The sequence below is a fragment of the Pelodiscus sinensis genome, chromosome 9 (assembly GCF_049634645.1).
Source record: "Pelodiscus sinensis isolate JC-2024 chromosome 9, ASM4963464v1, whole genome shotgun sequence".
Taxonomy (NCBI): Eukaryota; Metazoa; Chordata; order Testudines; family Trionychidae; genus Pelodiscus; species Pelodiscus sinensis.
In genome coordinates this window covers 20,563,243-20,579,408 of record NC_134719.1, presented here as the reverse complement: position 1 = coordinate 20,579,408, position 16,166 = coordinate 20,563,243, and the positions used below count along the sequence as shown (strand labels likewise).

General features: G+C 39.0%; 1 protein-coding gene across 2 annotated transcripts in view; it reads right to left on the bottom strand.

The window, feature by feature from the left end:
• Window positions 1-16,166, bottom strand: part of LRRC7 (leucine rich repeat containing 7) — a 399,545-nt gene that overhangs the window by 265,200 nt on the left and 118,179 nt on the right. For both annotated transcript variants that reach the window (XM_075936231.1, XM_075936230.1), the window contains exon 3: window positions 1,246-1,448. In XM_075936231.1, coding sequence (XP_075792346.1) covers window positions 1,246-1,448 — 203 coding nt within the window. The remainder of the gene's footprint in view (window positions 1-1,245; window positions 1,449-16,166) is intronic.

Sequence of the window (16,166 nt, the reverse complement as noted above, 5' to 3'; positions counted from 1 at the left end):
ATAGACTGCTCAGTGGGATGAAAAAGTATTGTGGCCATGAAAGCTTGTCTGTAAACTCTTCTTTCGGGTTGTTAAATGTGGCCTCTCCTCATCACTTGAGCTCATCATTAAAAATGTTGAGAACTTCCATGCCTTTCATTTGCTATCATTAATTAGTTTTCCAAAGTTAATATATCCTCTCAGCTTGTGTTCTGATTCTGATGGGTTTCTGGAGACTGATATAGCAACAAGAATCCAGTAGATGATTTTTTAATTCTCTTTTGCTTGTTCACATTTTGTCATCCATAATGACACATGTAAGATAACTGCCATACTATCTCCTATATTTGCTATGGGGCTGATTCACTGCAATTCCACAATAACCTTATAAAATGCATTGATTAAAAATATTTTCATAAAAATGCAGATAAAATAATAGTGTCCAAATAATGATATACTGCCAGTGGCCCAACTAGGTGACAGTCAGATAGAAAGCATCTCAGTCCCAAAATTTGATGCACAAAATTATTGAACAGATTTAAATATTTTGGTTTTAATAAACAATTATGTCGATGTGGCAGAATTGGTAGATTAGATCAGATCCAGGGTCCATCTAGCTCAGCATCAAGCCTCTGACAAGCCCAAGAATAAGATGTTTCCCATGAAGGTGTAAGAACCCTACAGTAAGCAGATGTGATATAATTTGTCCCCAACATAGGTTGCTGACTGATCGTTAATGGTTAAAGATTTGTTTAATCCTTGAAACATAATGTTTAATATCCTTTCCAAAATGGTATTGTTATTAGTCATGACAACTCTGGATGTTCTAGATGCAAACAAATATCCAATCCCTTTTGGAATCTTAAATTCTTGATTCAGTGACTTCCTGTGGCAATGAGTTTCATAGCTGAGTGAGACATTGCGTGAAAGTGTTTCCCTTTATAAGTTTTGAATGTCCATATTTTTATTTCATTGAATGTTCCCTTAATATCATTAAAAAGGGAAAACAGATGCTCCCAATCTATCTTTTCTGTACTATGTACTGGAAGGAATAGAATCTAGCTCAATCTCTCTTAGCCATGTTATCTCTGTAGAGCTAATAGAAGAAAATACATAAACAAGCAAAAAAAATCCCATAAAAACATATTATAAGAGTAAAATCTGTTATATAAGAAGGTGGTATTTGTATACATACCCTTTTCAAAATTGAAATGCTCATTTAGTAACACAATTTGCAATTTCTGTATTAGAGAAAGCAGTATTTACCTTAGGTAAATCTTCAATCTGATTGGCATCTAGATAAAGCTCTTCTAATGTCCGTTCAAAGTTAAAAACCTCCTTTGGCACCTGCTGTAGGCTGCAGTGAGAGTAATCTAGCACTGAGATGATTTCTTCTTCACCCCGGAAGCATCGACATGGCACCAGGCGGCCAATAATTTTCCTTTTGGTTGTCATCTCCAAACACTGCACTAAAGGAAAAGAAAATAATTACTGTTTTCTAAAATCATCACCATATTTGATAATATTTAGTGTTATTACTAAGACAATATGAGTTTAATAATATAATCTTCTCACATGCATTTGCAATTTGAAATAAGCATGTCCTTGGGTATATTTTTCCATCCTTATATAGAGTAAAGGAAGGAGAATTTATATATGTCTGCATAAATCCTGTGTCCATAAATCCCTGTCTCTGACAGAGTCAGTGGCAGGCTTTGTACTTCATACTTTATGGTTCATTATCATCAGCTTAATTAAAAGTAGCTATGGCTAGTCAGAATAGTAGTTTTAATTCTGATTGTTTATGGTTAAAATATATTGTAAACCCATATGACTTTTTCTGGAGGTCAAGAGAGAACCTGACTTTTTTCTTTCTGCTGTAGCTGGTTGAATCTGTTTATTTTTTGCACTTTTCAGCAAGACGATAAAAACCAATACAAAACAATTGGTTACAAAACTGCTAGTATGCAAACAATCTTTACACTGGATACGTTAGCTGCCTTTCTACATTCTTGGTTAATGCAAAAGACTGAGTTTCATACTATTATTGTTATTATTATTATGAATACTATATACACACATTTGTGAAATTTTGCTCTAGTCAGGATAGTTAATTTTTACCAAATTACACCACTAGAGCCAGCTCTTGAAAACACTTTCTTATATAAATAATCTGTCCACTTTAGTAGATGGAACTACTCATGTGAGTAAGGATTTATACAATCATGCCCTATTATTTTTCAATGAATCAAAAATTTTTAAACTAACCTGCTCTTTCATTTATACTATATTTGGAAATCAGATACACTGGTACAGTATCTAAATTTGAAGCTGATATTGCTAACATTTGTTTTTAGATGCATTATTTCAACATAACCACAGATAAATCAGGCTGTTGTGGGGCTTGCAACAATGTTCCCAATATTGCTTCCATCACCTGCCTTCTAAACCATTGTATGTATGTTACTTTATTGAAAAGTACAGCAAAGTAGGTCAAGTACCCCACTGATTACCAGTCACACTGCTACAGTGAGAAAACAGCTGTATATCCATGCAAAATATTAAAATAAATGACACTTTATCATCTTCTAAACCACTCTCTTTTACATCCATGTCAATTTAGAGTAGCAATAGAGACTACAGTGAAAGAACTCCTTGCGATCTATGCCCCGGACAGCTCCAAAACATTAAGGGAGTTGTGTCTATATCTGAATAAAAACAGAGCATTCACATTATCCAAACAATGACCTAATTGAGACATGAAGGCAGTTAGTCCATAACATGTATTTAGTAGGCCAGATCCCATTTGCATTGTGCATCTGAATGAAATTAACATATGCAAGCTGTCAGAACAAATACCTATTTCAAAATTTCTGAAGACGTGAAGAGCAAGAGAAAGATGCTGAAATAAACACCAATGGAAGCAAAGTGCACCTGGTTTCTCATTTGGCAGTGCCAATAATAAATTTTCTATTGACTGATTTTGGCCTAAAGGTAAAGGCTGAAAGTGAGAGCAAATAGTAAATTTTAGGTTTCAACTAGGCTAGATGCTGAACTTGTATGTATAATAATGGAATTGCATTTTAGTTAATATTAACTGTTAAAATGGAAGTGTTTTCATAGAATTATAGAACATTAGAACAGGAAAGGACCTTGAAAGGTCATCAAGTCCAGTCCCCTGCCCTCATGGCAGGACTAAGCACCATCTAGATCATCCTTGACAGGTGTCTATCTAACCTGCTCTTAAATATCTCCAGTGATGGAGATTCCACAACTGTCCTAGGCAATTTATTCCAGTGTTTAAACACCCTGACAGGCAGGAAGTTTTTCCTGATGTCCAACCTAAACCTCCCTTCCTGCCATTTAAGCCCATTTCTTCTTGTCCTATCATCAGATGTCAAGGAGAACAATTTTTCTCCCTCCTCCTTATAACACCCTTGAAAACCACTATCATATCCCCTCTCAGTCTTCTCTTTTCTAAACAAGCCCAGTTCTTTCAGTCTTCCCTCATGTTATAGTTTTCAAAATCATATGAAAAATTAGACTGGGCAAAAAACTAGTAAATATTCAATATGGGGATAATTCTTCACTGACACAGACATGGATTATGTAATCAAACATTTTTTTCCTTTTCTAGCATTAATGGCCATTTGTGTATAATTTTTAATGCACATGAGAAAGGCAAACACAAAGTACATAATCTAAATTATAACTCATTTCAGAGTATGGTATGTCACTCATTCTAGAATCAGATTTAGCTCAATTACCCACAATCTTGGGTTTTTCACATTTATTTCAAATTTTTCATATAGAAGTACTGGATCTTAATCCATATGTCATATGCAATATTATAAGCTAACCCTGGATCTTCTGTACATCCAAAATTTCCAGTGACCTAAAAAAATTCCGGTTCAAGATTATTTATGATTTAAAGAAATAATCATTTAAAATAGTGTCCCGGATATTTTTTGATGTTGTTGTTGCTGTTGTATCATTTGTATGTTGGGTGTTGGAGAATGTTTTTTATAAATATTTAAGATATGGTAGAATAGCTCTGAAGCCCCTCTTACACATACTTAAACAGTCAGGGTGTGTCTAGACTACCTAGTTTTGTCGACAAAAGTGGACTTTTGTCGACAAAACTATACCAGCGTCTACACTACCGCTGAGTTATGTTATTGCCTGTAACACTGCGTCCAGACTACGGAGTTCTGTCGACAAAACAGCTTGCTTTGTCGACAGAACTCAATGTGTCTGGACGCTCTTTGTCGACGGAAGTTTTGTCGACAGATTCTGTTGACAAAATTTCCGTCGACAAAACGCGGTAGTCTAGACGTACCCTCAGTGAAAATCATATACCAGGGTTGTTGCATGTTCTGGTCCAGCAGGCATGGAAAGTAAACTCCACATATTCTCTCTATAGGATCTTATTATGGGATAGATTCTCAATTAGTATAAATCAGCTCCTCTGACTTTATAGTTGAATTATTTTGAATTACACCGATAATCTGGCCCTATATGTGGTCACCTCTCTCTTACCCCTCTGTATTTTCTCAACTTTTGCGACCATGAATCATGATATTTTGTGGTGAAAACTATGCATGGCTCAGCAGAAATGGACTTATACCAGATCTGAACTCTCTATATCCATGGTCACATGTCATTATCACAGGGCCTAACCCTATAAACCACCACATGAGTGGCTCATACAACTGTACATCAACTAATGTGATGTATGCCATCAAGTACCATATGGATATATGCCATCAAGTACCAGCAATGCCCCTCTGCCATGTATATTGGCCAAACTGGACAATCTCTATGACAAAGGATTAATGGACATAAATCAGATATTTGAAATGCTAACGCACAGAAACCTGTTGGAGAACATTTTAACTTATCCAGGCACTCATTAATGGATTTTAAGGTGGCTATTCTCTTACTAAACAATTTCAGGAATCAATTAGAGACTCTATGGAACTAGGCTTCATATGCAAATTTGATTCTATCACACACAGCCTGAACAAAGACATGAACTGGGTAGGCCATTATGTTCAACATCCAAATGACATTAAAGGCTAAGTATCAGGCACTTACATCCTGCTCTATTAGTCTCATTTAGCACAGATGCTTTGACAGTTTTTTCCCTTTCTTTCTCCTCCCTCTATCTCCTCTTTTTCTGCTTTATATTTCAAACTCTGTGCTCCTTTATCTATATTTGTCATCTGAAGAGGTGAATCGTGCCCACAAAAGCTCTTGATACTATTTATATATTTTTGTTACTCTAAGGCTACATCTAGACTGCATCCCTCTGTTGACAGAGGGATGCAAATGAAGCACATTGAAATTATTAATGAAACGGGAATTTCAATATTCCATGCTTCATTAGCATAACTAGGGCCACTACTTTTTTTTAAATGGATCTTTTTGGGGAAAAAAAAGCCCCAGCAGTCTAGACACGGATCTGTCAAAAATAAACCCTTTTTTGACAGATCCTATATTCCTCAAAAAATGAGGTTTACAGGATCTGTCAAAAAAGGGTTTATTCGACGTGCCTAATCTAGATCTCTCTGTTGACAGAGAGGTGTAGTCTAGACATAGCCTCAGGTGCTACAGGACCATTGTTGTATAGTTAAGTATCATCTATGTTTTAATTAACAATCATTTTGGTATTAAGTAAACTAGAAGTAAGCCTCATCTCATGTGACACTACTACAAGGAGCAGGTGGGACATGGCACTTACAAGTGAAAACTCATGGGCTACGTCTACACTGGCCACAATTTCCGGAAAAGGGATGCAAATCAGGTAAGTCAGGATAGGGAAATCCGCGGGGGATTTAAATATCCCCCACGGATTTAAATAAACATGTCTGCCGCTTTTTTTCCGGCTTGGGGAAAAGCCGGAAAAAAAGCGTCTAGACTGGCGCGATCCTCCGGAATAAAGCCCTTTTCCGGAGGATCTCTTATTCCTACCGGAAATTGTGGCCAGTATAGACGTAGCCATGTAATATGGACATACCTCTTCCCCTGCACCCTCAAGCAATATTCCCTCTAATTTTTTCCATCCATGTGTTGAATACATTTTGTTACATGCACCAAGGCATATACAAATGTGCACCAGCAGTAGAAACAAAATCCTAGGTATAATATACATGTTTAAAAAGTTGCCATATGAATAATTACTCCAACCAGGACAGATTATTCATTTTAGAACTCACAACTCAAAATCAATACATTTAAGTGAAAGCAAAATAAAAACTATGAACTGCATAGTCAAAAAACTAAAATAGCACATTTTGAAAGAATAAAATTACAGAGAATGTATGTGCATTGCAGGAAGTACTTCATAGTAACAACAACAACACTACAAGTATGTGTTAGGAGGTGAGTGTGAAAGAGACTTTATGCGTGTAAGACAGATAGACACACACAGACAAACAGGGTATGTGAGGATGTGCAAGTCAGAGAGAGTGTGTGACACAAAGAGGTGGTGTATGTGGGTGTGTGAAACAGAGTATGTGTCTATGTTGGCTGCACTGGGTAAGTTTCTGGGAGATATGCTGTCTCTAAAGGGTGCGTCTAGACTGTGAGGATCTATCAGAAAAAGATATGCAAAATGTGCTCCGCATGTTGCGTATCTTTTTCTGATACTTTTGTTGGAAGAAGCTTTTCCGAAATTTGGCCCATCTAGACTGGGCTTCTGAAAGAGTACGTTTGCTCTTCCGCAAAAAAAGCAGAAGAGAAAATGGGTTCCCTGGATGCAGCACAGTTTTTTTGGGATATCTCCAGTATCCCGACCCGTCACCCAGTCTAGCCATACCCCAAGACATTCATGCAATGCTCTCCTCCTGTGTTCCTGAGCCAGGTTGCCTCTCCCCCCTGGTCCTGTGGAGATGGAGTACTTTGGCAGGGAGAGAGAGAGAAAGTGAGAGAAAAAGAGACAGACAGCATGTGCGTGCATGACAAAGAGACTGTGTATGTGATTGTGTATGAGTGACAGACTGTGTGAGACCGTGTGTGTGACGCAGACTGTGTGTGGGTGCATGACAGTGTGACAGACTAGGTATGTGGGTGACAAATGGTGTGACAAAGATTGTGTGCATGTGACACACTGGGTGAGTGTAACAGTGGATGTGTAATAGACTGGGTGTTTAACACAGATAGCATTTTGTGGTGTTGGGTGTGTGACAATCTGAGTGTGACAGGCTGCGTGTGTGTGAGCATGAGAGAGCAGCAGACTCTACGTGCCAAAGACAAACAGACTGTATGTAGTGGCTACAGCTGACGAAAGTTTCTGAGATGTCATGTCTCTTTAAGACAGTCACTGAAAGCTCTTCTGCACTGTTTCTGAGCCCTGTTATCTCCTCTCCTCTGCAGAGATGGGGTACATAGGCATTGGGACAGAGAAAGTGAGAGAGTGAGAGAGAGACACAAACACTGACTATGAACTAAATGCTGCAGAAATCTCAGAAAAAGTGCATTGTCTCTTTAAGAAAGGTACTCAAGTCACTCACTGTTCATAACTCATACCACAGAAGCTTGGAGTCCTTCTGAGCCAGGCTGTGTTCCCTCTCCCCTGCTCTGCAGAAAAGCAGTAGAATGGCATGGGGAGTACTCTCTGAACCTAACATCAGCCCTCTCTTCTACCCCTCTTTCCCCACACAGATAGCAGGAGGGCAGCAAGGGCAGCTGCAAAATGGATCAACGTGGGGGGAGAAGCACCCGAGCACATGTTGCCAGCTGTGTACACTCTACAAATCAGCTGGACAGCATCTGAATCTCTCCTGCAGGCCACACAAGCACACAGTTTATAAAGAACACAGCCCTCGCCACACTCATTTGTAGGTCTCCTGGATTTTGTGACACACATCTCTCCCTTCCCGGGGAATACCTCTATTCCTGCTCCTCCGCTGCATCGAGATCAAGTTTCTTTTCCTTACAAGGTCCTGCTCTTCCCTACTTAATAACTATGTTTTCGAAAGTGGCCACTAATTTTGTGAACCTCAGTTTTCAGGTGATCAGTTTGAGTCACCTGCTCCTGATTTTCAGCCACAGCTTCAAGGAACTTCAAGCAGAAGTGGGGAGTGAGAAAAGGGGTGTGGAGACCTTTGTGAAAGAAAGAAACAAATCTCAATGCTGGTATCCTTTGCAGAAGGGAGAAAAAGGGGGAGGACACAGTAACAGCCACGTTTTTAAAGGTGGCCACTGACTTGTGATGCCGAGCCTGAGACTACCTAGACCTTCCTTCCCACTTGTAGTGGCCCTTCCCCTCCCCAAGCATCATCTGACAACTGCCACAGAACCTTCTGGAGCATCATATTCCAGCTTCCCTTAGCTAGAATTAGGGTTGCCCAAGGAATCTTTTTTCAACCCTTTGGTGCATTTGACACTACCATTTAAGAAAACAGAATAATTAGTGATAGAAATAAGATCAACATACTGCACTGACTACAGTGAAAGACTCTACCTCACACTATCCAAGAAATTAAGAAATCACCTGATAAGTATTTTATACAAGAAACAGAAAAGCATCAAGAATGACATTTCTAACTTAGATCGTCTCATCTCAAGACAAACATCCACACCGACTGACACCTTGCAAGACTTTTGTTCCACCAGACAAGAAATCTACTATACACACTTCTATTCCCTACAACAAAGAAAAGACAATAAATTTTCTAACCTGCTACATACCACTGGCTACAACAGCAACTGCCTCAACCCACCGGATAATATTGTTAACCTCTCCAGCTACAAACTCAATCCAGCAGAAGAGTCTGTCTTGTCCCGGGGTCTCTCTTTCTGCCCCACGTCCCCCACAAACTGGATACAATTTTGTGGTGACCTTGAGGCTTTTTTTCGCCGCCTCCGCCTCCGAGAATATTTCCAAACCACCAATGAACATCAATCTGACCTACCAGATCCCCCCTATCAACACCAAAGGAAAAATAATTCTATATGGACTCCCCCCGACGGTCGGAATTACAATCTGGATTTCTATATACAAAGCTTCCGCAACAACGCACAGACTGACATTCGCAAACGACAACAAGCTACACACAATCTTAGCTGCATTGAACACCATGCCATCCAGAGTCTCAAAAACAACCTGGACATTATAATCAAACCAGCTGACAAAGGGGGTGCTGTGGTCATTATGAATAAGGCCGACTATAACCAGGAGGCAACCAGACAACTCTCGAATACCACATTTTACAAACCTCTCCCCTCTGATCCCACCTTGGAATACCAAAAGAAACTACACTGTCTCCTTAAAAGCCTCCCCACAGCTACTCGGGAACAAATCCACACAGAAACACCTTCTGACCCCCAACCAGGATTGTTCTATCTGCTTCCCAAGATCCATAAACCTGGGCACCCCGGACGTCCCATCATTTCTGGTATTGGCACGCTCACTACTGGTCTATCCAGCTATGTAGACTCTCTTCTCAAACCCTTCGCAACCAACACCCCCAGATATCTCCGAGACACTACTGACTTCCTAAGGAAACTACAAAACATCGATAACCTCCCCAATAACACCATCCTTGCCACCATGGATGTAGAAGCTCTATATACCAACATCCCACATGAAGACGGATTACAAGCAATTAGAAACACTATCCCAGAGGACACCACTGCCAACCTGATAGCAGACCTATATAACTTTGTTCTCACCCACAATTATCTCCAGTTTGAGAACAACTTATACCTCCAGATCAGCGGCACAGCCATGGGTACACGCATGGCCCCACAGTATGCTAACATCTTTATGGCTAACCTAGAACAACATTTCCTCAACTCCCATCTCCTTTCACCCCTTCTCTACCTACGGTACATCGATGACATCTTTATGATCTGGATTCATGGCCAAGAAACACTGGAGATATTCCACAGAGATTTCAACAACCTACACCCCACCATCAACCTCAGCCTGGACCATTCTACACGAGAGATCCACTTCCTGGACACCACAGTACAAATCAACAATGGAAAATTAGACACCACTCTCTACAGAAAACCTACCGACTCATACAGTTACCTACATGCTTCCAGCTCCCATCCAGAATACACCACACGATCCATCGTCTATAGCCAAGCCCTTCGATACAACTTCATCTGCTCTAATCCCACTGACAGAGACCAGAAGCTTCAGGATCACTACCAAAAATTTATAAACCTCAACTACCCACCCGGAGAAATAAAAAAGCAAATTGAAAGAGCCAGACGAATACCTAGAAACCATCTACTTCAAGACAGACCCAAGAAAACCAACAATAGAACACCACTTGTCATCACCTACAACCCCCAACTTAAACCTGTCCAACACATTATCAATAAACTACAGCCTATACTGGAACAGGATACCATACTCCAAGAGGCTCTGGGAGACAGACCCATAGTCTCCTATAGACAACCACCTAACCTCAAGATGATTCTTACCAACAACCACAGGACATACCACACTAATACCAACCCTGGTACCTTCCCTTGCAACAAACCCCGTTGCCAGCTTTGTCCACATATTCATTCTGCTGATACCATTATTGGACCTAACCAAGTGAGTTATAAGATCAAGAACACATATTCCTGCGCATCCAGAAATATAATTTATGCTATCATGTGCCGAAAGTGTCCGTCTGCTATGTACATTGGACAAACATCTCAGATACTTCGCCAAAGGATTAATGCCCACAAAACAGATATCAGACAAGATCACAAAAAAAAACAAAAAACAGTTTCTTGCCATTTTAACCAGAAAGGACACTCTCTCAATGACTTAACCACCTGCATTCTGCTACAAAGACCTTTTACATCTGCACTTGAAAGGGAATCCTCTGAACTGTCATTCATGTTAAAATTCGACACTCTCCGGGAAGGAATGAACAAACACTCAAACTATCTTACCCATTACCAAGATAGTTTCCCCAATTATCACCTCTAATACCATTAGCTCACAGACATCCCACTCTCCCCACCTCTAATATCATCAATTAACAGACACTTACCTTCCTTCCTTCCCCCCCCTGCATCTCCCTCCTGTTCTGAAATGTGATTTGTCCTTTTCATATGTGGTCATTTTTTTTAATTGTATCCTTTGGTATATATGGTTGTGACTATTTTCTTCCACTATTTGATCTGAGGAAGTGGGTCTGGCCCACGAAAGCTCATCATCTAATAAACCATCTTGTTAGTCTTTAAAGTGCTACATTGTCCTGCATTTTGCTTCAGAATAATTAGTAGCTGTTAGGCCTTTCTGAATGGAAAAGAGGTGGGACATTATTCAAATGAAGCTGTTTGGAAGGTGTGAAAACATCAAATAATACGAATGTAAGTTAAATGAAGAGATTTGTTTTTTTTGAACTAAACAGTTACCCCACACTCTCCCCTACACTCCCCAGCTTGTCTCTGTTCTTTCTTCTCCAATCTCTTTTAAGATTGCATTTCCCTCAGTCTTCCTCTGTCCATCCTATCACATTTGTGCCTCTGCCTCTGTCCCCTTTCCTCTGCCTGCTTGCTCCTCATCCTTCTACACTCAGACTGCTTCACTTTCCTTCTCCATATTGCCTGGGCACCCGCAATCATCCTGATGTTTGTTCTAATGCCCAGCACTACAGCAGTCAACAGTAGAAAAAAAATCCTTTATTTTGTGATTCTGAGAAACATTAATATTATTTTAGCATAGTTATTTTATTTAAATCCCAACAAAATGTATTATTTAACAAGGCAGCTCAACACAATGGAAAATAGTATAAAATTTACTCTAACAAAAGCCTAGAAAATAGTGATAATCTGTATTGTAAATGCTTTTCTCTTATTTCTTTTTGAATTACATTAGATCAGAGAAAAACTGTAGCAGACGAACAAATATAAACAATGCAATTTAATAGCTTGGTGCTGGATCTCTCTTTATAATTGTCTGTCAAGCTTATTTTCTTGAAAGTGTTTAATCTGGCAAAAACATTTGTTGTAAGAAAATTAATTAGAACAATCCAATGTCTGCTCAGTTAGAGGATATATATATATATATATTGTGCTGCAAAATTACTAATCTCTGTATCTCACTAATCAAGGAATGCTTTCTCCTTGATTTAAAAGACAGAGAAAATAGGAAATTATGGTTTCACATATAGTTAGTTCACCTGACTTTAATTTAGAGACAGAACAAACAGCTTTGACAAATTTTAGGTACCTCCAAACCATATGATTGATATTTTTTTTTCTATATGCTCACCACTTAATTTCCAAAGCCTCATTTTCATTTACATTGCAGAAGTCTCTCTTGCTGTTATTTGTTATGAAAGAGAAGCAGACCTCTTCCTTTGTTTTGACTATAATAGACAACATGGGTTTGAAAACACATTTCAAAGGGATATGTTAAAAAAATCATACTTCTGTCAGAAATATGTACAATTACTATATCTGAGAGAGTGACAAGATGGGATCAATGGGATCAATTTTTTTGGTGAAAGAGACAAAACCATTTCAGTTCCACAGAGCTCTTATTTGGATCTTGGAAAGGTAATTAGTGTCACAGCTAAATACAAGGTGGAACAAACTGTTGTAAGAAGCCATACAAAATGAAATGAGCAGTTTAGACTTCTGAAGTTGTTGGACCAAAGAGAGTTAGTGGATTACAGATTACTGTAATTAAAAATAAAACCATTGATTCTGTTTTGGTGTCTAGCATAGTTACGAAGTTAAGCTCCCAGTTTTGTCTTTTGAAGATATTGTACAGGTCTCCTCTGACAATGAAAAGTGGGAGGTAAGATATAGAGAGAATGTTTTGTGAAAAATGTTTGCTCACAAATGATAGGATATTTGTCTTTTATCATTGCTCTGGAAGAGTTCATCTGAGAGTGTAGTGAGTATAACCTACAGTCACCTCTCCATTGCTACTATGACCTCCCCTGCAACACACCTATTAAGAGATATGGGTCCTACATATGCCTACCACAACATGTGGGCTACGACTAGACTGGCATGATTTTCCGCAAATGCTTTTAACAGGCAAAAGCTTTTGCCCGAACGGGAGCTGCATAGTATTTCCGCAAGAAGCACTGATTTCTTACATGAGTTCGTCAGTGTTCTTGCAGAAATTCAAGCGGTCAGTGTAGACAGCTGGCAAGCTTTTCCGCAAAAGCAGCTGCTTTTGCGGAAAAACTTGCCAGTCTAGACACAGCCATTATTAGAGATATGAACAGGTAACCAGATAACTGGTTACCTGGTAAGCACCACACTTAGTCATTACCCAGGAGCAACACCCCACCCACAGCTTGCCATCAGCAGAGGGCTGCTCCAGCCTTTTACGGCTGCCAGTTCCCAGGGGCATGGGCAGGACAGAGGGATGTGTGCTGGCTCCCAGTCCACACAGGCTCATGGGCAGCAGCCAAGGCCAGGGGCACGGGTCCAAAAGCAGCCAGGCTGGAGCACCACGGCCTGTGGTGTGGGAGCCGCTACAGCCCACCCACCTGAATTTAATCACTTAACCACTTAAACTTAACATTTAACTGGTTAACTAATTAAACAGGATTTTACATCCGTAATATAATGAACTACAGAATGTATGCCAAATCTTTCAACAACTCTGGGGTGAATCCAGACAATCACTATGCTTTCATCATTGAGCTTTACAACAGCTTGCATTGGATTCTCTTATCTTGGCATGTCATCAGAGATGTTGAACATGGACAGAATTATTTCAAATGCCCCAGCTTGGAGACTACTAAAACATCTGAAAAACTTTTGAAAATGCAACAAAATGAAATTTCAAAGCATTTACTGCAATTTGTTTTTAGAAGCAAATTATAATCCTCTGCCAGTCTCCTTCAAAATTAGTAAGAGCATGGGATGCCACAAGAAGGAAAAAAAAGTTAAAACAAGATTATAAATGACCATAGTTTAGCTTTCTGTGGGTATATTTAGATTGTGTGGCTTTTGTTAGCATGTCACTACATTGTTTAAAATAGGTTTGTTATGGATTTTATCAAAAAACCACAAGCTATCAATGTAAACTTACACTTTATTCAAAATGTTTATTTGTGTGTGCATTAGTTATCTTAGTGAAGTCTTATCTTCCTAATGCATTACTATAATTTATTAGCCTGTAGCAAAACTCAATATCCAGCTCAAATAGAAAAGAAAGTAATCAACTAACAAGGACTAAAAACTAGCTTGTGTTTCTTGCAGGGATACTGAGCATTAGAGTAACTGTACCCTTGTAATTCCATCCAGAAAATCTCACATAAAATTGTGAGGATTGTTAAAGGACCCTGATAGTTTCTCAAAGTCATTGACTACTCATGACAATGAATACTACATAGCTGAAAGGAGAAATAATGTTGCCATATACTATAGCGTCCAGAAAACATTTAATCATATTTGTGGTAGCAACAGTTCACTTCACTGAGTTACTTTTCACAGATTCTAGTTTATGTGCATGCTAAAGTAATAAATCTGAGGGGCATCGTGTGCTCAGATAAGTGGAACAATGGCCAATTACATGGTTGATTATATGTCAATCACAGCACATTGTATCCAATCAGGAAACATACAGCACTGAAAACTCTAAAAAGATCTCACTGAAGAACATAATGGCCTTTCAAGCAAAGGTATAAAATTGCCAGCTTGACTCTCTGAATACAGTACTCCATACTTTAAGCATTTAATTTCTCCCTATTTGAACATTTGTAGATCCAGTAGAGATTAACACACAAGGTGAAATCCTGGTCTTCTTGACATTAACGATTTAAATAACGGACAGGATTTGATTTGCAGAATACCCATTTTTTTGTAAATAATTTCCTATGGATTTTTGAGGTGGTTAAACATAGCCATAGAAAAAACTATGAAGGCACAATAACCCTGTCTTGTATAACTCTCTCTTATGTAACCACCCTTAGAAACCCCACAATGATACTTACTACACATGCCGCGGTCTGCAACTTAAGTGTGGTTGCATATATATGCAAATATGTATGCACATTTTATGCAAATATATGCAAATAGCTTTTTTCACATTGACGGGCATGAATACAAAGATTAAGGGACGACTATACAACACATAGGCTCTGTTTAAGTCAGTTCTGCTGATATTAATAAAATACAATATTTACCCGATTTCCAGCCATATGACAGCACTTTTAATGAGCAATGACAGTCCAGGAATTTACCTACTAAAACGCATATCAACAGAAGACTATTATATTGAATACTTTTTTATTTTGACTCCCACCCGTGGGCCACGTATTAAGCCCTGTGTAAAACCAAACCACACTGTAGGCCTCAAACAAATGAACCGCATGTTGAGTAGCCCTGATCTAGACCATCTCTAAAGTATCAGAGAATCTTGCAATCATCACAAACCCTACTATATCTTGTTTCTCTTATTCAGTTCTCTTCTCATTCTAATATGTTTTGACAACTGGGGGGTCGGAGACTTTTTCTTTCCTTTTTCATTTCTATCTCATTAGCACTGTCATCATTATTCATATCCTAAGAACTATTAAGTACTAAGTAAGTGTGTGGTAATAACTAAGCCTGGAAATTACAAATGTATGGATCACTGTGGACAGTTCTCTATATGTCAAGTGAGATAAAGATCTCCTAAATGAATACAGGTGGAAGACAATCTTTCTAACATGTCTTTCTATATGTGCAACAAATAGCAGCGAGGAGTCCAGGAAGACCCCTACCATCCTGATAATCTGAAGCAGATATCCTCAAAAGAGGTTTCCACTGCTGTTGGCTAAGTTTTGAACGTGCACCCCTTATTCCACCACTATCACCCACAACTACTCTTCAATCTAAGCACTACTCTCATTTGGACATTGGGACAACTGTGATGATATAAATTTACTTGAGGACTTGAACCTTAACTTCCAAGGGTCCTTCTACTCTCCATTTACTCCTCCTTTCTAACATCTCTTTGTGAATCCTTCCCTGGTGTCATGCCTTCCACAATATAATTTTTTCTAGAAAAATTTAAAAAACAATGAATAGTCTACCAGCACCTTAAAGACCAACAAAACATGTAGATGGTGTCATGAGCTTTCGTAGGCACAACCAACTTCTTCAGATGACTGGAGTATTAAAAGTCCAGATTCGAGAATAAATAAGGGAAGGAAGGGAGAGCGGGGTGGGGGTGGGGATGGGAGGTAGGGTGAGGGAGGAGGGAAGAAAAGAAA